The sequence below is a fragment of the Falco rusticolus genome, chromosome W, assembly GCF_015220075.1.
Source record: "Falco rusticolus isolate bFalRus1 chromosome W, bFalRus1.pri, whole genome shotgun sequence".
Lineage (NCBI taxonomy): Eukaryota > Metazoa > Chordata > Aves > Falconiformes > Falconidae > Falco > Falco rusticolus.
This window is the reverse complement of record NC_051209.1, coordinates 9,929,770-9,952,583: the sequence shown is the minus strand read 5'-3', so window position 1 is coordinate 9,952,583 and position 22,814 is coordinate 9,929,770. Positions and strand designations below refer to the sequence as shown.

Below are 22,814 nucleotides of genomic sequence, written 5' to 3'. Positions count from 1 at the left end.
AAATTGTCACCCTTACCTGTCTTCTCTTTAGTCCTAATCCATAAACTCTCAGTTGGCTCCTCATCCATCCCTAGTAGAGTTCCATGCATTCCAGCTGCTCTGTCACACAAAGGGCAGCTCCCCCTGCTGTCTTCCCAGCCTTTCCATTGTAAAGAGCCTGTATCCCTCCATTGCAGCACTCCAGTCATGGGAGCCATCCTACCATGTCTCCATAATTCCAACAAAATCATAGTCCTGCAACTGCACATGATCTCCAACTTCCACATACTGCATGCATTAGTGTATAGGGACTTCAGAGGCATGTTGACTTCTTAGAAAAGGTTTAGGTCAGTTCTCTATAATGGTGCCTTGTAGTGACTCCTTCATTTACATGCAATTGCTGGAGGTAAGCCCCCTTTTGCTGATTTTGTGTTACATTCCTGTTATATCACCAGGCCCTTTGCTTGTGGACCTTGTCCATTGCTTTCTCACAGGGCTGCTGGTTACTCTCCTTCACCTGTCATTCTTAGTTTAAAGTCTTCCTTATGAGGTCAGCCTTTTTCTTAACAAAAATATCCTTTCCCTGCTTAATGAGGTAGATCCCATCTCTCCCAAGCGGACACTGATCTGCAAACAGGGTCCCATGGACATAGAACACCAAACCATGTTGCCAACACCAGTTCTGCAGCCAGTTATTGACATGCATTATGAATGCCTCCCCCCTCACACCCTTGCCCCTGAGCAGCAGGATTGTGGAGAACACCAGGCCCCCCTATGCCTTTAATTATCGTCCCCAGAGCTCTGTAGTCACTTCTGATACTCTCTAGGTTGCCCCTAGCATTATCATTGGTGCCCACAGGGAAGAACAGGAGGGGATAGTAGTCAGAGGGCCAGATGAGCTTTGTCTCTCCACAGTGTCCTGGATCCAGGCCCCACAACAGGCAGCAAACCTCTCTAGGTGATAGTTCTGATATTAACATCTTATTTGAAAATATGCCACCATTCTCAGTTCTGTATGCCACATGGACAAAAAGGAGGGGAGAGGAAAAAAAAACAAAGGCAGGCACATGTATTTCAGTTTCTTTTGATAGTGTAGCTTGAACTAACAGTTTCTGTCTTTGATTCTCCTTTGACCAGTATCTGAATGTTACAGAAAAATGTGCAAATATTAAAGTAGAATTCCTTACAAAATGCTTCATCCCGACTTCAACGTGGTGCTTGGTAAAAACATGGAATTGAAGGCTATTCAGCTGTACCTAATATTTGTTGCTCTTAGGTGCTATAAGATTAACCTTTTCTGATTCTGCGCTACTCTTGTCGGAGAGATTGTTGTGACATTAAAGTTAGAACTCATTAGAAAGGTTCTTTTTTATAATCAGTAGCTATTGCTGGTCTCAACTCTATTTTACTTTGTAGCAGAAGGGTTAGAGATTTTTCTGAAGTTATCCTCGAGGTTGCTGGCTGTTGTCTCGACAGTGTCAGAATATTAAAGAATGCTAACTGTACACTATGATGGTTGTTTTTTAACTCTTATTTTGCCAGGCTGATGCGGTTACGTTTATCCTTTTAAAAACGTAAATTTCTTTTTTTTCCCTCTCTCCTCCTGGTTCTTATTTTGTAAATTGGCTTAAAGTTTCCCTAAAGACACACATAAAGGTTTTTGTGTTGTTTCTGAAGGGGCTGAAGTTTAAAGAGAGATTCCCTCCCTCTTCTACATAATGGAGCTTCAGGGAACCTCTTTTAAAAGGCATGGTTACAGCCTTTGCGTTGAATGGGTATCTGCTGCTGGGGTTTGCTGATGCAGACAGGCTGGCTGGTGATAAACAAAGGTCATTAGACCTTGGAATCTGGCAGGGGAGTGGAGTGTCTTCTGTGGGAAGAGAGATGACTCCCAAGGGACCTTGGGATGAGGACAGGGTAGTCTGGAGGGGGACCTTCTTTCTGCTTCCCGGTCCTCCTGCTGGGAGGTTAATGTGTTTTGATTAAGTCCGTAGAACTGTGTAAGACTGTGTTGCTGGAATTAATAAACACATTTATCATTCATGAGTGAAAAGAACTTTTGGAGATCTTTGCAAATCAGGAATTTCGGGGAGAAAAGGTGCTGTTTTGACAGCACATGAGAACACATACTATTCGTGTGTGTGTGTGTGTGAGGTAAATCATACAACAGAGAGAGAGTCCTGTTCTGAGATGATGGTTGTTATAAATTCCGAGTAAATTTTTAGTTTTATATGGTTTATTTATGGGGTTAATAAAAAGCAAGTAATCAGCACTGGGTGCACAGGGAGTCAGGGCTCCTCTAACACGCACAGGGCACTGGTTTTTGTTCCTAAGCTAATGCATATTCATCACTACTTCTAAGAAAGGCAGGGTTATTACAATTAGTTTCTGGAATTCGACCCCTTCCACTGGCCCATGCGTACCAGTTCTCGGTGGTCCCTCTGGGGGTCGTTTGGGCTGAAGGCTCGCAGTCTTCCTCCCAGGCTTTGTCCTCCAGTCGTCCTTCAGTTTCCTTTTCTTCCTTATTTGGTAATCTCTTGGCTGGATGTCAGAGACTTGTGTAGCATCCCATGCGATAGTTAACAGTCATTTTGAAACTCCTTTGTTCTCCTGTCCCCTAGATCCAGGTCCCAATGTTTACCTTTTAAACCCTCTATTGACACAAATTGCTGGACCATTTCTTACAATGGTGGTTTGGTTTGGTTTTGGCTTGGGGTTTTTTTGTATCATCCAAGGGGAAAAAAAAAATTTGTATACCCAAAATCAATCAGAGATAACTGAGGCCATGTTGTGCACAGGCAAGAAGCTATGAGCTACTGAGTGCAGTTGTCTGAGCTAAAATGGCTGCTTCCAAAGCTCAGAGGAGTAGGGCAGCTTTTAGTGAATCTTAAAGCTTCAGTGGTGCAGGGGCTCATACCTCCTGAAAGTGTAATAAACACATTCAGCAGAGCTATGGCTTGTTTGGTTGAGATGAGAAGACTAAGCTCGGGGAATAGATAGCAAAAAATGGATGATCTGCTTTTCTGTGAAGTACTCTAAATGCAAAGTCATTTGCTCCATGGGAAAAAAAATATTTTCAAGTCTAATGGACTGTGATAAAGGAGATATGGAGTGGGGCTTCACTCATTACTGTAATTTGGTCTCAGAACAGATAGTAACCTCTTCCACAGTGTTTGATATGGGGCTTGCAAATAAAAGCTCAAGTATCTTAATCATTGCATCTTTGCTAGCTGAAAAGCAGCTCTTTTTTTTGTTTGTTTGATTGGCTTTTTTTGTTGTTGTTGGAGGTGATGGGGGACACATTGCAGTGAGCACAGTAATGTAGATTAAACATGGGAGTGTCTGTGTGCTCACTGTCCAGAAATAGACTTGCCAGAAGTTTGTTTTATGTTATAAACAATAACAATTAAAACAATTTTATTTTGGGTTCAATCAATTTAGGTTGAGAAACAATAAGCAAAAACAGCGCTGGGTGCGTGGAGAACTCAATTAGTTCCACCACATGCACACCTGAGTCCTAAATGCAGCGTCTTTTATGCCCAGATCTTGACCAATCTCTTCTCGCCGGATGTTCGTCCTGCTCTTTAACCATTGGGTCGTTAGGGTACACCTTCTCCTCCTATTGGCTCTCCTTTAGCGCGCTTGTTTGAATCTCAGGGTCTTTGTCTCCTTCGGCAGCGGGCTTTCCCTGGCATGCTTTCCTTGTCTCCTTTGGCAGGCTTTTCTAAGCAGTGATTGCCTCAGAGGAAGCGGGAGCTTTTACATTGTCTCAAAGGAGAATCACACGTGCCCATTCATTACAATTGTGATACAGGTTTTAGATTTAGGCAGGGTACAACAATTACACTTATCGCACTACATTCTATTTTTGACATGAATCATGACTGCGTTTATTACATTTTAGCAGGCTATAAGACAAAGCATTATTTTATGCAGTGTCCTCTCTTTGTGCCCTAGTGGTTTTGGGTTTTATACTGGGCATAAATGGCTGGGTTTTGGTAGCAAGGGGCTGCATTGTGGGAGGAGGCTGTGAACAGCCAGTTCTAAAACAAATCTAAAGAACCCGTTGTGAGCCAGACTTTCAAAGGATCAGAGTATGGTGCCTCTGCTTGAACATATTTAAGAAAGGGTGGTTGCCAATAGGGGAAGGAGGTGCTCCACATGGGAGCAGTGACACCCTTGAAAGGGACTGCAGCCCATGGTGGAACCAACACTAGAGCAGAGCAGTAAGAAGCAAGGAGCAGTGGAGGTAGATGAGTAAGAAACAAGGAGGGGTAGAAACAAACCATTATGTGCTGACCTCAATCTCCTGTGCTGCCTGTCACCTTGCTGAAGGAATTGTAACTGATTGGGTGTAATGTGTGGCAAAACCAAGGGGAGTTGAGAACTAAGGGAGTGGTGGTGGATAAGTGTCTGGCTTATAGTTGACCCTGGGGAAGAGGGAGGAAAGGTGTTTCCCTAATTGTTTGTTTCAGTTTTCTTTCTTCCTCAATATCCAAATCAGTAATTAAAAGTTCATGTTAGTTGACAATAAACTAAATTAAGTAAAATTCCCTGAGTCGAGATTGGTTTGCCTGCGACGAGTTTTCATCTTGCTTTAGAAGTAGTTTTACATTCTACAGTAAATAGATGGAATTTTCACAGTAAAATGTTTTTGTCTGCTGTTGTGTCTTGGACCTCTGGAACTCCTACGTTATCTTGGCCCCATGCGATGTGTGGGAAACTTAATAAATTAGTTATTACTTTAAAATAATAGGTTTCTTTTGTTCCCAATTGCTGTACAGGGCAAGAGGCTCTCAGCCTTTTGCATTTCTTGTATTTTGTGTCCCCTCTTGTTTATGGCAGTACATAAGCTAAGAGTCTAGTGATAAATTGCAAGTGATAGGACAAGAGGAAACAGCCTCAAATTGTGCCAAGGGATGTTTAGATTGGATATTAGGAAAAATGTCTTCACTGAAAATGTTGTCAAGCATTGGAACAGGCTGCCCATGGAAGTGGTTGAATCACCATCCCTGGAGATATTTAACAGACATGTAGCTGCAGTGCTTAGAGATGTGGTTTAGTGGTGGGCTTGGCAGTGTTAGGTTTATGGTTGGAGTCGATAATCTTTTCCAACCTAAATGATTGTATGATTCCATGAAAATATTCCAACAGCAGCCCTGATAGTACTGACATGACTTCTTACAATGCATATTCAACAAAACTTTTAAATTAATCGTTTAAATGTGAATTATATTCTAGGGGCTTATAATCTTTCTATTGTGATTACTCTCATTTATCTTTTTTGGAGTGTAAAAACAGTCAGGACATAACACACTTTTCTGTTACATCTTGTTTGCATCATCCTAGCAATGTAAAGTATCCTTAGTATAAATCAGAATTAGGTTCAAATTTAGTTTTTAAGTGTGCACCTGTTAGAACTTCTTTACACAGTATGGTTCCCTAAGCTTGCTCTTCAACATTATGTTGCATCAATCTGAATCTTGTTCTGTTCTGTATCCTCCCCTTTACCCCAGTTTAGTTTAATGTCAGAATGTTATATTTCAGGTCAGTGATGTGTGGCATAAAATGAACAAATGTATATAGTCTTGTCAGACTTTGTATGACACTCCTCTTTTTTACCTTTCGACTCTCCGAGCTGTTGCAACTCATGACTATATGCTTTCCCACCACTTTATGCGATGGTAATTTTGATCGATTGAATTTCAACAGTGATTATGCTCTGAAATCTCATAGACTACTATTAAATCTCCCCATGCTTAGCATTTTCTCATTTATTTTAAAAATTATTATTTGTAAAATCCTACTTGCTTTTGGATGTATTTTGTGGGGTTTGTGTGGTCCTTCATCTTGATTTGTCTTCACAAGCATATTTTTATCTAAAGAGGAAACCTTTTGTCTCCTGCTTTTTTCCCCTATATGTTTCTCCAACATTCTTTGTTGTGAATATCTCTTTATGTGAACCCATGCATACTAAATTAAATAGCATTCCAGATATTTTCCTTTCAGTGTCTTTAGGGCGGCTTCTCACCAATCTATAATGCGCTGGGTTTCTATTTGATATTGCATTCCCATTTTACCCCAAGAGTTTTTAAATACTCATTGAGATTTAGTGCGCTCACTCAATGTTTGCTCTGAACTCAGGAGTTAAACATCTCCTTGATGTATTTCTTTTGTCATATAGATGCTGATCTATCTAACACTGTAGTTGATATTCTATTATGGATTTACCAGGAAAGTGTGATGTATTTAATTTTATCTGCTGAGCTCCCTGTGGTCATTGAGATATTTCTTTATTAGTACTTTGCAGATATAATATGCTTACTTATCAGCGCACTCAAACCAGCAAGTCGATTGCTTTTCTTAAGTAATATTTTCCCCTCCATCCCCAACTCTGATTTTGCAAGTATTTAAATACTTGTATAATATTTGTCTAGTTATGAGAGGGTTTTAAATACTTTTTTCCCCTCTAATTTTCTGACTGCTTCTCTGTTTCTAATACTTAAACATTTACATGTGTTGTTCTGATTTGCTCTTATTGCTTGTTTTAGGTGGGCTGTTTTTAGTGTTTAGCTGTTGTGTCCATGTCCATTGATGGCTCTTAAAGTATCTACAAATAGATAGAGCATAATTTGACTTCCAAATAAGTTTTCTGTAACTGGATGAGAACCTTAATTTAAAATAATTTTTTCTTTCTGAAAGTACCACGGTTTCTCTTCTGTTAGGACTCTGGCACACATTTCATAGTTTCTATGTAGCATATAAAACTTGAATGTTCATTTCCCTTCAGCAGGGGGATTTTTTTAATATATTTTTCCCTTGTGTATGAACCTATGGTATCCAGGCATGTATGAAACCAATGTTTTCTGCATTCCGTTGTAGTGGAGACCATGAGTTCCTTTCATATATGTAGGCTCTTTTGAAAGAGATGATGACTTTCAGCAGAGTTGACAGACGGTTTGTGTAAGTTATTGTGCCTGTACTCTGGATAAATTTTTCAGAATGGCAAAATTACTTTTTAGGCACTTCTGGAAATATTGTCTCTCTCTTCCCCTTTCCGAGTCACTAAGACTTCCTTTGGCTTTCCAGTAAGCATACCAGCAAACTGCAGTAATTCATTGTTGCAGTTCGAGACCAAATTGACGGTGTGGAGACTAAATCGGCTCAGATACTAAAGCACTTTTAGTTGTAGTTATAATTAATGTTAACAAGTGATACAGCTTCCCTGTTCCATGGGAGGGACAACATAGTCCAGTAGAGAAGCTGGGTGGGTCAGCATAATGATTTCTAACATGACCTCCCTGTCCCACAGGGGAGACAGCATGATCCTGCATGAACCCAGTGGGAAGTTGGATGGGTCAGTGTAGCAGATCCAGCTGCACAATATGCAGTCTGACTGCAGGTCTGGGGGTCCCCACTCTTTGCTCTCAGGTGCTCCTAAGGCCTCTTGTGGGGTCTCTGTCAGGTCTCTCCCCGAGCAACAGCACACTATGTCAGTTATAAGATTGGGTAGAGAATGCCCAATTCTGATTGGCTAAAATTCCTGAAGTTCCTAACAATTGGCTGTTGCCTCACTGGTGCTCACTGTCTGCCCATCTGGAAGGGCAATGGTGCACATGTGGACAGTCATTTCTATTGCTTTCTGTTCAGAGAGCTACTTTCCCTTTTGGGTACGGGAACACTATTGTATTGAGATGCTGAAATCTTTTAGGTCCATAGTGCAGGCAGGACTTTAACATCTTGCTAATCTTGTTACTCTTTCTGTACAGGTAATCTCTAAGTAAGTTTTATAGTAAAAATTTCAGTAATGAGATTTGCAGCTTCCCTGTTGTTATTCTGTGTTTTTCTGCTTCAGTTATGGCTAAACTTGCCTCTTGACATATCTGTGGGTACCCTTTCTTTTACTTCAGACTGTGCCATGGTATTAGCTTGCTCAATACATTTTTGAAGTGGCCCACTAAGTTCCTCATGTTCATTCTATGTAAAATTCTTTATAAAAACAGATCTCAGTGGTATTCCTTTTCTTTGGCAATCAGCATCAAGTATTCCATTTGTTCCTCCTTGTGACAGGTTGTGGTGGGTTAACCTTGGCTGGATGCCAGGTGCCAATGAAGCTGCTTTCTCAATCCTCCTCAGCAGGGCAGGGGGAGAAAATATGATGAAAAAGCTCATAGGTTGCGATAAGGACAGGGAAATCCCTCACCAATTACTCTCACGGGCAAAACAGACTCAATTTGGGGAAGATGGATTTAATTTATTGCCAGTTACAAATAGAGTAGGATAGTGAGAAACAAAAGACAAAACTAAAAACACTTTCCCCCCATCTCTCCCTTCTTCCCAGGCTCAGCTTCACTCCTTCATTCCTGACTCTTCTTACCTCCTTCCCCCACCCCTGAGTGTTGCAGGAGGACAGGGAATGGGGACTGCCATCAGTTCATAACGCTTTGTCTCTGGTGCTCCTTCCTCATCATGATGTTCCCCTGCTCTAGTGTGGTGTCCCTCCCACAGGGTACAGTCCTTCAGGAACAGACTGCTCCAGCATACCCCCCCTCTTCCCCCCCTTTCTCCCTCCCCCCCCCCGGGCCACAGTTCCTGCTAGAAAACCTGATCCTGTGTGAGCTTCTCCATGGGCTACATCTTCCTTTAGGGAATATCCACTTGCTGCAGTATGGAGACCTCCATGGGCTGCAGTGAGGATAGCTGCTCTGGCGTGGTCCTCCATGGGCTGCAGGAGGAAAACCTGCTTCACCATGGTCTTCTTCACAGGCTGCAGGGGTATCTCTGCTCTGGCACCTGGAGCACCTCCTCCCCCTCCTTCTTCACTGACTTTGGTGTCTGCAGGGCTGTTTCCTATTTTTCTCACTCCTAACTCTCAAGGCTGCTGCACAGTGGGTTTTTACCCTTTCTTAAATATGTGATCACAGAGGCACCATCAATGCCATTGATTGTCTCAGGTTTGGGCAGCTTTGGGTCCATTTTGGAGCCAGCTGGAACTAGCTCTGTTGGACATGGGGGCAGCTCCTGGTGTCTTCTCACAGAAGCCACCCCTGCAGCACCCCTATGCTACCAAAATTTTGCCACATAAACCCAATACACCTGGCTAAAAATAAATTCTCTTATGTTCCCATACCAAATTTTTGATGGCAATTTGAGCCAAGTGGTTGGCCTGCTTATTTTGTTTCTCTTCTTGAGTTACCTTTGAATTTGGGATATGCGAGTTAATATGATGTATTAAAATAGGTCTTTGTTTCAGCTGTTGCATTGCTTTCCATTCTGCTGCTGCCCAAATTGGTTTTCCTTGCCACTACAAGTTAGCAGAATACAACCCCAATGCCCTCAGACACTCCTCATAGGACTTGTGCTCCAGACCCTTCACCAGCTTCGTTGCCCTTCTTTGGACACGCTCCAGCACCTCAATGTCTGTCTTGCAGTGAGGGGCCCAAACCTGAACACAGTATTTGAGGTGCAGCCTCACCAGTGCCGAGTACAGAGGGACGATCACTTCCCTAGTCCTGCTGGCCACACTGTTTCTGATACAAGCCCAGGATGCTGTTGGCCTTCTTGGCCACTGGGCACACTGCTGGCTCATATTCAGCCGGCTGTCAACCAGCACCCTCAGGTCCTTTTCCGCCAGGCAGCTTTCCAGCCGCTGTTCCCCAAGCCTGTAGCGTTGCATGGAGGTGTTATGACCCAAGCAAGTGCAGGACCCGGCGCTTAGCCTTGTTGAACCTCATACAGTTGGCCTCGGCCCATCGATCCAGCCTGTCCAGATCCCTCTGTAGAGCCTTCCTACCCTCAAGGAGATCAACACTCCCCCCCCCCCCCCCCCCCCATCTTTGCGTCATCTGCAAACTTACTGAGGGTGCACTCAATTCCTTCATCCAGATCGTTGATAAAGATATGAAACAGAACTGGCCCCACTACTGAGCCCTGGGGAATATCACATGTGACCGGCCACCAGCTGGATGTAACTCCATTCACCACCATGCTTTGGGCTTGGCTGCCCAGCCAGCTTTTTACCCAGCGCAGAGTACACCCGTCCAAGCCATGAACAGACGGTTTCTCCAGGAGAATGCTGTGGGAGACAGTCTCAAAGGCTTTACTAAAGTCCAGGTAAACAACATCCACAGCCTTTCCCTCATCCGCTAAGTGGGTTGCCTTGTCATAGAAGGAGATCAGGTTAGTCAAGAGGACCTGCCTCTCATAAACCCTTGCTGACTGGGCCTGATCACCTGGTTGTCCTGTACGTGCCGCATTGATGGCACTCAAGATGATGGGCTCCATAACCTTCCCCGGCACCAAGGTCAGACTGACAGGCCTGTAGTTCCCTGGTTACTCCTTCCGAAAACTGAAAACAGAATACAAGCATAAGTTACACTTAGCAAAACATAGCAATTGCAGTACACAGTTCAATCACAATACCAATGTGATTCCCATTACCGATCTCTATAATGTGACCACCCCCATGATTGTCAGGAAGGAAAATGTGGGTTGAAGCCAGCTCAAGCCTGTTGTTCTCTTTGACATTCTTTTGCTAGTTATTTTTTATATTTTATGATGGGATCAGCCACCCCCCCACGCCCACCCCCAGTCTGGCTAACTACAGGAGACATTCACACCCTTTTAATGAACACAACCAGTTGATTCACTCAACTGACATAGATGTTTATCTAAAACAAAGGCCACCCTCCTGTCCCCTTTATATTGAGATAAAATCAACTTCTTTGCATTAGTCTCTGAGCTTCATGGGCATGTCACCCTTGCCCATCTCCGCTGAGCCTTCTTCCATTGTAGAGGTTTATTGGTCAGTCACACGCACAGGAGCATGTTCTCAAGGCCATTACCTCTGCAAACTGATTGGAGTGTCCAGTCACTTTGTGTGATGCAGCTTCTCCTGTAGAGGGGTTCCAGGAAGTGGCTTGTCATCTCCTGTTTCCTGCTGTGATGTTACAGGATCTGCCAGTAAATGGACTCCGTTTATTTTTTACACTTAATTCATCATATGCTGGGGCATCAACTGTCCAAGGAGTTTAGTGTTCCTTCTACTGTTGATATGCTGGCCACTGACTAACAAGCTGAACTAATCCTGATCTGGAGCATGAACCAGTATGTGCCTACTGGGTAAGAGCCAGGACCCATTTTTGCCACATAGCAGTGGTTGCTCTTCCGCCAGTGGATTTTGAATCCTTAAACATAAAATTCAGGACCAGCAGTCTGGGGCATAACCACAGTGCCTGCTCTGTGCCTAATACTTCAGTGGCACACAGAACACCTCCATATGGAGCCAGGACTTCTTATTCTGGAGGGATATAATTATTTTCTACCCCTTTGTAACTCTGGCTCCAGAATCCCAATGGCCACCTTCCCATCTTGATGGGCTCATTGCCACAAGCTCCATATGATGCTGTTTTTTTTCCTGCACTAGTATATAACAAATGTTTTACATCACTACTTTCCCAGATAAGTCCTAATGCCATGGCATGGGCTATTTCCTGGTTGAGCTGCTCAAAAGCTTGCTGTTGTTCCTCTGCCTGTTCAAACTGATTCTTTCCAGGTTACTTGATATACAGATTTGGTCAGTTGGCTATAACCAGGGATGTGCATATGTCAAAACTCAGGGTATTTTGCATGAGGGCAGTGTGTGCTAGGGCATAATACTGTTGAGGTATCCAGATAGTCCAATAGATTCAGTTATCTCCCATTTTCTGCCAGGCCAGTGGTGAGGCCCCTATAATACGGTAAGTTCAGTTCAGGCACCCAAACAGTATATGGGCTGGAGGTGAGAGGAGGAGGAGGAGCTAATGGTTTAACTGAACATTGCCTTGCACTTGCAATTCCTTGACTCACAGTGCTAGATACCTAATGGGTTTTTTTCACCCCACTCAGCCATATTCTCCCCCTTTTCCTTCAGGACCATCCATAAGTCCTAGTGTGTAGGGTAGGAGCATGGAGAATTCCCATATTTTCCTGATGTTTTTTCCGAGGTCAACCAGACCACTGGTCTTTAGACATTACCAACGATGCTCTTCCTAGTACAGTACATATAGGTCACTCATTGATCAACAGGGCACCGAGCTGTCAGGTGATACCAAAAGGGCGTTAATAACTGTCTAACCATCAGAGCTATTGGGCCATGGCATCAGTGGCCACAGCCTTACTGGGGTTCCTCCTCCCCTTTGCCTGTGAACACATTCCATCAACCCAAGCAACTGCAGTTGATCACCTCCCTCTTCCCAGTCCCTCCATGGGGATATCTTATTTTTGAGAGCAGCAAGATCAGACCATTTCTTAACATATCCCTCTGTCAGCTGATCCCCAACCCCACCCCCATTACATAGGGCATAGGACACAAACCCCCAAGAGCTTTGCTCTGCTGAGCCATCAGCTATATCCCTCCTCCTCTGGTTTCTCAGTACCTCCATAGCCACTGCAAGGCAGTTTTCCCGAGTGTGTTGGCTGTAAGTTTCCCACACAGCCTTAATCTTGCTCTGAGTAAAGAACCTGTTGTGTGATCATGTTCTGGGGAACAATGCCCCTGTTTGCACAGTCTACTTAATTACAGTAACTAGGGGCTGCCTGATAGGCTTCTGTTATTAATTCATCATTAGAGTCCCAAATATCATCATCCCAGGTTTAAGGATCCCAGTCCAGTCAACGTGTGCTTACTGACTGTTCCTGTAGTGGCTCGGTGCATTAGTCTTTAATCTGGCTAATTAGCACCACTATGTACTAAAGTCTGATTAAGGCTCTCCCTTTCGCACTGAGCATTTGCTACTGCTTCCTTTAGCAAACCGTTCCTCTGGGAGAGAATGGCAGCTTGATTTGCAACTTCTCTTGCAAATATTTTTGGAGCTCCACTTGAAGCCTACCTACAACGTGTGCTGGCATACCTTCACAGAAAGCAGCACATCTCTCTCCTAGTGTTTTATATGTATCCTCTTCTCTCTGCAAGGCCCAGGCTAATTTTCTTGGAGTCTGTACTGGGAGGTGGTCCAGGTTCCAGGCAACTAGAACATGGACATGAAGCAAGCACCATCCCATCTCCTCCCAATCATCTTCCCATACCAGTACCATTTTCTTGGGTCCCTTTGGACCCTTCTTTTCCCAGCTATTCAGTATTCACACTCACCCCCAAACACATAATGGGCCCACCACTCACACCACAGTACACCACCACAAATTCCCAATAGCAGAATCAAGGCTCCTTCTGGAGACTCAAAATCATTCCAATTATTCCAGATCCAGCCCATGACAGTTCCCGGTGTTGCCCACATTCTCTGCTAATTACCGTTGTGGGAAAAACAGTTTAAAGTTGGGAAATTTCACTTGTGTTAATTTATTGCCAACCAGCCCAAACCTCCCATCATTGATTTGGGCGTTGAGAAAAAAAGATGACACTTAGACAAACGCATAAACACCTATCCTCTCTCCTCTCCAGTCTCATCTTCCCTTATTTTCACAAGTTACACTCAGTCTGTCAAAATTCCTCTAATAAGGAATTGGGTGGTGTAGAAGGTTGAGGTGATATGTGTAACGGTTTCTGCCTTGTGTGCCTGCTCCAGCATGGGTTGCCCACACAGGCTGCATTCCCTTCAGAGGTGTATGTACCACACACACACACACACAAAGTACCTCTCCAGCCACCACTGGCTGCCTGTGTATTTCTTAAATATGTTTGAGCAGGAGTGCTGTGTACTTCTTTTATGGGATAACATTTTGGGTTTTTTCTTTCCCACAGTTTGCCTCATGGCAGGCTGGAAGCAGCTGAGAGTGACACAGGGCCTTAAGATTTGAACGGGTAGAACTCATTGTGAGCAAACCTGCTGTAGAAGTAATGAGAAGAAAGAGAATAAATATATTGTGATCCAGTCTCTGCTCATGCAACTGAGCTAGAAGAAACAAAAAAAAACCCTGAACTGTTTTACCAGAAGCTTTCATGTCTCTGCTGTATACCTGATGATGAAGCTGGGGAGCCTGGAGTCATTTTCCTCCTTAAGTTTTGGTTTTGTTTGGTACTTTTTGTTGTTGCTGTTGGCCTGTTTTTCATTTCTAAAGCATATATAGCTATCTCTATGCCAGTGAGGAAAGAAAGCAACCATTTTACTCTCTTGAAAACAGATGAAGTCCAGACACTGAGTGCTGTACAGGCCTGTTTGCCTTTTGTTTCTCTTTACTAATTGGTTAATTTCCAACAAGTATGTGTTTTAGAGAATTCATACATATGCAGCCTCAGGGAATTATACTTTGGAAATGAAGTACCTGTTAAAACATGAGGTGGCTAGTATACTTTGTATTCTGACTTTTTTTTTTAATCATCTTTTGTTTTCCTTTTCAAAAACATTAAGAAAAGAGCCTTTTGTTATCTTTTCAGGAATGTCACACTGAAATTCATCTGTGCTTTGTCTGCTTTCATTTGTACCATTCATGGGCAGTTGTGGATTAGATAGGACAAAGTAGCTGAATTCCTAACTTCCACATTCAAATCAAAGTATTGGGAAACTTCCAAGACTCACCTCCTTTTTTTTTTTTTTTTAAATAAAGTATTCTAGTTTTCAGTTTGTGTGATGAAACATATCTAGTCTGTGTTTTTTTAAATATCATTAAAATGGTGTGACAGCCTTGTGTTGGGTTGTATAAGGGCAAGGGAAATATTGTATCCATTTCCTTTTTCTTTCTGTCTTTAATAAGTTACTCTCATATATTTATCGCTCCCCAGATCAGATTTTAAAAGTCTAAGCTCAACTGACCACCTTTTACATTGTAGAATACAAATCGGGTTAGATGAAGAAATGGTAATCCACTTATTTCTTCAGAAGACTGTCTGCTGGAGCAGGCCTGGAACCTTTTTAAATTTCATTGACCCACCTGGAATGACAACCCTCCCTCTTTCTTTATAGACTCTTCATACTCGGAACCTCCTGATGTTCAGCAACAGTTGAACCATTACCAGTCTGCAGCTCTAGTGGCTACCTGATAGTCTTCTCTTATTAATTCAATATTAGAGTTCCAAATATCATCATCTCAGCTTTAAGGATCCCAGTCCACTCAATGTGTACTTAGTCACTCTTCCTCTAGTGTCTTGGTGCATTAGTCTTTAATCTGGCTAGAAGTAGTTTTACATTCTACTGTAAATAGTTGGAATTTTCACAGGAAAATGTTTTTGTCTGCTGTTACTTCTTTTACCTCTGGTACTCCTAGGTTATCTTGGCCTCATGCAATGTGTGGGAAACTTAATAAATGAGTTATTACTTTAAAATAAGAGGTTTCTTTTGTTCCCAATTGCTGTACAGGGCAAGAGGCTCTCAGCATTTCTCAAGCGTTTCTTGTATTTTGTGTCCTCTCTTTTTTATGGCAATAAATAAGCTAAGGGGGGTCTAGTGATTAATTCCTCTCCAGTGTTCTACGATGTGGGATTAATTGGTCACATACTGAACTCGATCTTACCAGATTTTGTTACTTTGTGCATTACAGTATACAGAGGTTTGAGATTAATCAATGAAGTCTTGAAGTGTTTAGGGAAGATTGCTGTTTCTTATGTTTTCATTGTACTTTTGTAGTATTCCTGTTCTTTTTACTGTCCATCCCTTCCTCAAACTCCTATTCCACCAAGGATACATCCCCAATCACAGACCATAATGTAACTCTTAGTTATTACAATGAATGGAGATGTTCTTGGTGTTTGGTGGAATTAATTCCAATGCACAGCGTTCTGTTCTGGATACAGATATTTAGATCTCACTTTCCAATTATGCTTATGTTTTCTATTGAAGTCAGGAATTATAGCATTTTGAAAAGACTGACAAGTGTTTCAGTTTTAAGGGTTTTTTTAATTGCTGGTAATGAAACTGGCAGGACTTTCTCAGCTTCCAAGAAGGTTAGAGTGGGTCTTATATAAGCAGAAACCATTGTCATCTGTTTGTAAGTTTCAGTGCATGATGAATGTTTGGGAGTAATTGTGGTGGTTCTTCTAGCATATAGCTGCTGTCTCTGAATGAGGCAAACTTCCTACCAGCTCTCTCCTGAGTAATGGAAAAGCCTAGAGGACAAAGTCCATTGAAAGAGTAGTTATTTGTCAGAAGGTTGAGTGTAGCATTGATAACAGCAACCTGCTAGTTACTTAGATAGGGCTTTCTTTGAATCAAAATGGCCTTGATGTCTCTTAAATGTTGAGTTTTAGGCTGCAGTAATTATGGAATTTCTGGAAATCATTAAGTCATGTGATAGGAAGCTTGGTGTTAGTATATTTTCAGAATTCACTGAATGGCATTTCTGTAAAAACAACAACAAAAAACAACTCCTAAAAACAACCACACAGGGAAAACAAACCCCTGTCACTTTCCTTCTCCTTTCATTGTTTTTCTTGCAGAATTTTCTAATGCAAAAGATCATTCCTGAACCATGGAGGTGCTGCAGTGTGATGGCTGTGATTTCCGAGCTCCATCCTATGAAGACCTAAAAGCTCACATTCAGGATGTTCATACTGCTTTTCTGCAGCCAACAGATGTTTCTGAGGAAAATCCTAGCCAACCAAAGTCTGGCTCCATGAGTGCTAGCAACCAGACTGAGATTGAATTTTCTTCTGTAAAGGATGAATTTACAATTGCAGATAAAATAGCAGGTAAACTTCAACCCTAAGCCCCTATCTCACATGTGACTTATTTCAGTGCATTTTAATTGGTATGTTTCAGTGTGATTTTTAAAAACTGTTATCTTTATCACTATGGTAGTGAATTGGATGATGTTTACTTATAGCCATATTTTTTGTGTAAATGCAAACGTGTGGATTCATCATCTTGCTATTTTTCACATGCTTTGTCATATTGCTTCTTTTTCTTGCTTTACACCACCGTGAGCTTTAGAAGAGTTTTGAACTTTATTAGTGTACCTTTTTATTTCAAGAAGCTTATTTTGGAAATTGTCTATCCCAAATTATGTGCCATCTGTTAGTTTTCTGAATGTTCTCATATGCACAGGTCTAATCATAAATAAGTGAGGGAATCCTGGTGTGATTAACATGTTCAAGATGTGTGTGTGTTCATATGCATACATGGAGGGTAAACTGTCTAATTTTACTTATTTATATATTTACTTTTTAATTCTTATTTTAGGGCAAAATGCAACAACTCAGATGGAGACTGGAAGTTATTATAGCCAGAGCCAAAGTTTTTGTGGTCAACATATGGCTCCAAATCCTAAACCAACCAACAAGTTTTTCCAGTGCAAATTCTGTGTGCGTTATTTCCGATCTAAAAACCTCCTCATGGAGCACACTCGCAAGGTTCATGGAGCACAAGTTGGGGGGAGCTCAGTAGGGTCACACACTGCTGGATCTTTAAATTACAACATCATGATGCACGAGGGGTTTGGCAAAGTTTTCTCTTGCCAGTTCTGCACCTACAAATCACCAAGGCGCGCAAGGATTATTAAGCACCAGAAAATGTATCACAAAAACAGTCTGAAGGAGAGTTTAACTCCTACTGCTACCTCTGCTGTATCTGAATTGACATCTGCATCTGTGCCAGTGCAGGAGCCTTGCAAGGAATTACCTGCGGAGGTGGTAGAACGGAGCATTTTGGAGTCCATGGTCAAGCCTCTAACAAAGTCCAGAGGCAACTTTTGCTGTGAATGGTGCAGTTACCAGACACCTCGAAGGGAGCGCTGGTGTGACCATATGATGAAGAAGCACCGCAGCATGGTAAAAATACTGTCAAGTTTGAGGCAGGAACAAGACAGAACCAATGCGTCTGATGTGCAGAGTAAGTGTGTCCAGAATGCCTCCCCAAACTCTAATTATATCTCTGTGAATATGACAGGACGTGATATGTTGAATGCTGATGTCTCAAACTTCAGAAGCTCTATGGGCAATTCCCTTATCAGGCCCAACTCTTCTATATCCTCTAAGTTTTTCTCTGTGTCTTATCCTCAAATGAAGTCTAAATTACCTCACAACTCGGGCATAGTTAATTTGTCTGACAGATCCCACTATGGAGTTGCTGACATGACAAATTCTTCTGCTGAATTGGAAACAAACAGTATGCTAAATGACTGCAGCTCAGACGAAGAGTTAAATGAAGTCAACAGTGAGAATGGCTTGAACTCTGTGGACCACCAGACTTCAGGAATATCTGCAGAGCAACTGATGGGATCTGATGGCAACAAGCTGTTGGAAACAAAAGGGATTCCCTTTAGAAGATACATGAACAGGTTCCAATGTCCTTTTTGCCCTTTCCTCACAATGCACCGTCGAAGCATCTCCCGTCACATTGAGAATATCCACCTGTCTGGGAAGACAACTGTATACAAATGCAATGAATGCCCTTTCACCTGTAAGAGTTCGTTAAAGCTTGGAGCTCATAGGCAATGTCATGCAAGTACAACATCAGACTGGGACACTCTGAATTCTCAGAGTGAAAACATTGTCTCCACTTTGAATGACAACACAGTTTCTTATGAAAGTGGAAATATAAATGCAAGGAAGTCAGCTGGGATGATGGAAACAGTGCAGCAGCAACAGCAGCAGTTGCCTCAACCCCATTCACAGCATCCTTATAAGTGCACAATGTGTAACTATTCTACCACTACTTTGAAAGGCCTCAGAGTTCATCAGCAGCACAAGCACTCATTTTGTGACAACTTACCAAAATATGATGGACAGTCATTCAATGTGCCACAAGAGAGCGAGGTAGATGCTCTCACCTCTGTTAGCACAGTGAAGAAAAGCCAGACCTCAATTCTTGGTCTCTCGTCTAAAAATAACTTTATTGCTAAAGTCACTCGGAAGGTGTCAAATGACTGTCCTTTGGATCTCTCACCAGTGAAGAAAAGAACTAGAATTGATGAAATAGCAAGCAACTTGCAGAGCAAAATAAACAAAAACAAACAGCAAGAAGATGCTGTGATTAATGTAGAGGATGATGAGGAAGAGGAGGAAGATGAGGTGGAGATAGAAGTGGAATTAGACAGAGAAGAAGAACAAACAGAGCCACTGGTGGAGGTTTCTAGTTCTTATGCACCCCAGCAAATGTGGGGGAGAGAGACTAATGATTCCCAGAAGGATGCAAAATTTAAAAACATGCATCATGATTATATTTCCACCAATGGAGCAGAGATTGAGCTCACTTTATCTGAAGATGAAGAAGATTATTTTTCTTCCATTAACATGAAAGATCAACAGAGTCCTAATGCCTCCATTCTGGGAAGCCAGCCAAGTATGTATGGACCTGATCAGAACAACGAAAATGTGGAGATTAATGACTCTGGCAGGCTTTACTATTGTAAACACTGTGATTTTAGCAACAAATCTGCCAGGAGTGTTAGCACCCACTACCAACGGATGCACCCCTACATAAAATTCAGCTTTAGGTATATCTTGGATCCCAATGATCACAGTGCAGTATACAGATGCCTTGAGTGTTATATTGACTATACGAACTTTGAAGACCTGCAGCAACACTATGGAGAGCATCATCCTGAAGCTATGAATGTATTGAACTCCGATCACTCTGATCTGATCTACCGCTGTCGCTTCTGTTCTTACACTAGCCCTAATGTTAGAAGCCTGATGCCGCATTACCAAAGAATGCATCCAACAGTGAAAATTAACAATGCAATGATATTTTCAAGCTATCTTGTTGAGCAGCAAGAGGGGTTAAACACAGAGTCTCAGACACTGAGAGAGATCTTGAATTCTGCTCCAAAAACTATGGCAACCCCCACCCCTGTGGCTCATGGGACTACTGTGCCAGCAAGTTTTAACAAAAGTGCCACAAAGAGTTTTAGTCCTGAATGTGAAAATCAGAAGGCACCTTCGGTCAGTTCTGTGGTTGTTTATGACTGTGATGTGTGCTCATTTGCAAGCCCTAACATGCATTCAGTTCTGGTGCATTACCAGAAAAAACACCCTGAACAAAAAGCATCATATTTCAGAATTCAGAAGACCATGCATATAGCTTCTGTTGACAGGGGCTCTGCCCTGGCTCAAATGTCTTTTGAGATGGGGGTGTCTGTCTCCTCAAAACTATCTAACTTGGCTTCTCAACCTCCACCTCCCCCATCACTGCCCCCAGACCTTGCTTCTGAACTCTACTATTGCAAACACTGTTCATACAGCAACCGTTCAGTTGTGGGAGTGCTTGTCCACTACCAGAAAAGGCATCCGGAAATAAAAGTCACTGCCAAGTACATCAGGCAGGCACCCCCTACTGCAGCAATGATGAAGGCTGGTGAGCTGCCACCTGGGATTCAGAAACTGCCAGTGTCAGTGCAGCAGTTGAGGCGGGGCAGTTCTGAGAGCTGTGTGAATTCCCCTGAGAATGAAATGTTCTTGTGCCAGCACTGTGATTATGGGAACCGGACTGTGAAAGGTGTGCTCATTCATTATCAAAAGAAGCATCGTGATTTCAAAGCCAATGCAGATGTGATTAGGCAGCATACAGCCACCATTAGAAGCCTTTGTGATCGTAACCAGAAGAAATCATCTGGCAGCCTGCCTGCTCACACCTCCAACACTGAACAGGACAAGATAAAGCTGAGAGCCCTCAAATGCAGGCAATGTAGCTACACATCACCTTACTTCTATGCGTTGAGGAAGCATATTAAGAAAGACCACCCAAATCTGAAGGCCACAGTCACGGCCATTCTGAGATGGTCATTTTTGGATGGCTTGATAGAAGCTGGCTATCACTGTGAATGGTGCATTTATTCACATACAGAACCAAGTGGTTTGCTTGTGCATTACCAAAGGAGACATCCTGAACATTATGTTGACTATACATATATGGCAACTAAACTCTGGGCAGGTCCGGATCCTTCCCCTCCTACCCCAGTGATGCCATCAGAGGCAAAAACCTATAAATGCAGAGACTGCATTTTTGAAACATCTTCCATTTGGGATATTACTAATCACTACCAGGCTTTTCACCCTTGGGCTATGAATGGGGATGAATCTGTATTGTTAGATATCATTAAGGAGAAAGATGCTGCTGAGAAAATTGGCACACAGCTTAATGAAGTTAGGGCCAGGATTAATTCTGAAAACAAGGTAACATCACAGATGGACCAGGATGTGGAGGATCCCAGCCTTTCCCAGGAAAAAACTATTATTCAACTGGCTTCTGCAAACCCTGCCATCTCTTCCATTCCATATCAGTGTACAGTTTGCCAGTCTGAGTACAATAACTTGCATGGCCTCCTGACACATTATGGCAAAAAGCATCCTGGCATGAAAGTAAAAGCTGCTGACTTTGCACAGGACATAGACATTAACCCAGGGGCTGTGTACAAGTGCAGACATTGCCCATACATTAACACACGCATTCATGGTGTCCTCACACATTACCAGAAACGGCACCCATCAGTAAAGGTCACTGCTGAAGACTTTGTGCATGATGTGGAACAGTCGAATGACATCACCCAGAATGACATAGAAGAAATGAGTAGGATTTTCAAGCAAGGCTATGGTGCATACCGGTGCAAACTATGCCCTTACACCCATGGCACACTGGAGAAGCTCAAAATTCACTATGAGAAATACCATAATCAGCCTGAATTTGATGTTTTTGCTCAGTCATCACCAAAGCTGTCTGCCTCAGTGGAGCCAGACATGGTAACTGAAATCAAGGTCTCCCCAGAAATTGCTGCTGATAGCGTTGGAGAAGTCTCTGTCTCGGTACCTCATTTCTCCAGTTCTCACTTAGTGTCTCACACAGTTTTCCGGTGTCAGCTCTGCAAATACTTCTGTTCTACCCGGAAGGGGATAGCCAGGCACTACCGCATCAAACATAATAATGTTCGAGCACAGCCAGAAGGCAAGAACAACCTCTTCAAGTGTGCTTTGTGTTCCTACACCAACCCTATCCGCAAAGGGCTTGCAGCACACTACCAGAAAAGGCATGACATTGATGCTTACTACACTCATTGTTTAGCAGCTTCCAGGACAGTAAGTGATAAACCCAATAAAGTGATCATTCCATCTCCTCCCAAAGATGATACTCCTCAGTTAAGTGAGGAGCTGAGGAGGGCTGTGGAAAAGAAGAAATGCTCGCTTTGTTCCTTTCAATCTTTTAGCAAAAAAGGTATTGTATCCCACTACATGAAGCGTCACCCTGGTGTTTTCCCTAAGAAGCAGCATGCGAGCAAGCTGGGGGGTTACTTCACTGCTGTGTATGCTGATGAACATGAAAAGTCAACTCCAGCTGAGGAAAGGAATGACTTTGAAAAGACTGAGGTGGAGAGCGAGGCTCAGGAAACTGAGTGGCTTCCCTTCAGATGCATAAAATGTTTCAAGCTGTCCTTCAGCACAGCAGAGCTGCTATGCATGCATTACACTGATCACCACAGCAAGGATTTGAAGAGAGACTTTACCATACTGGGAAGTGGCACCCCCTCTCATAATGCTGTCTATCAGTGCAAGCACTGTGATACTAAATTGCATAGCACAGCAGAGCTAACCTCACACTTGAATAGTCACAATGAAGAATTCCAGAAGCGTGCCAAACGTCAGGAGAGGAGGAAACAGCTTTTGAGCAAGCAGAAATATGCAGATGATGCTTTTACAGATTTCAAACAAGAGAGGGTAAGGATCTGTGTATCTGGTTTCCTTCTCTGCTTCCTCTCCCCAGGGAGTAAAACAAACCAAAAGCTGTTCTTCTATACCCCAAGAGGCTCCTTATTACTAATACCCACTTGCATGTTCTCTTTGACAGCCAAATGAGTGCAGGTTAATGACTCAGCGTGTCAATGGTCCCTATAGTCAGTTACACATTCTGCTTTAATTTCCTTCATTCTCCACCTATTCCTAGGCTCCATGGGAAGCTCTGCTCCTTCCAACTGTTTCC

General features: G+C 42.7%; 1 protein-coding gene across 5 annotated transcripts in view; it reads left to right on the top strand.

The window, feature by feature from the left end:
* Positions 1-22,814, top strand: part of LOC119140747 (zinc finger protein 462-like) — a 97,604-nt gene that overhangs the window by 29,870 nt on the left and 44,920 nt on the right. For all 5 annotated transcript variants that reach the window (XM_037372292.1, XM_037372291.1, XM_037372290.1 and 2 more), the window contains exons 2-3: positions 16,346-16,597; positions 17,088-22,552. In XM_037372292.1, the coding sequence (XP_037228189.1) occupies positions 16,378-16,597; positions 17,088-22,552 (5,685 nt within the window). In that variant the 5' untranslated portion in view covers positions 16,346-16,377. The remainder of the gene's footprint in view (positions 1-16,345; positions 16,598-17,087; positions 22,553-22,814) is intronic.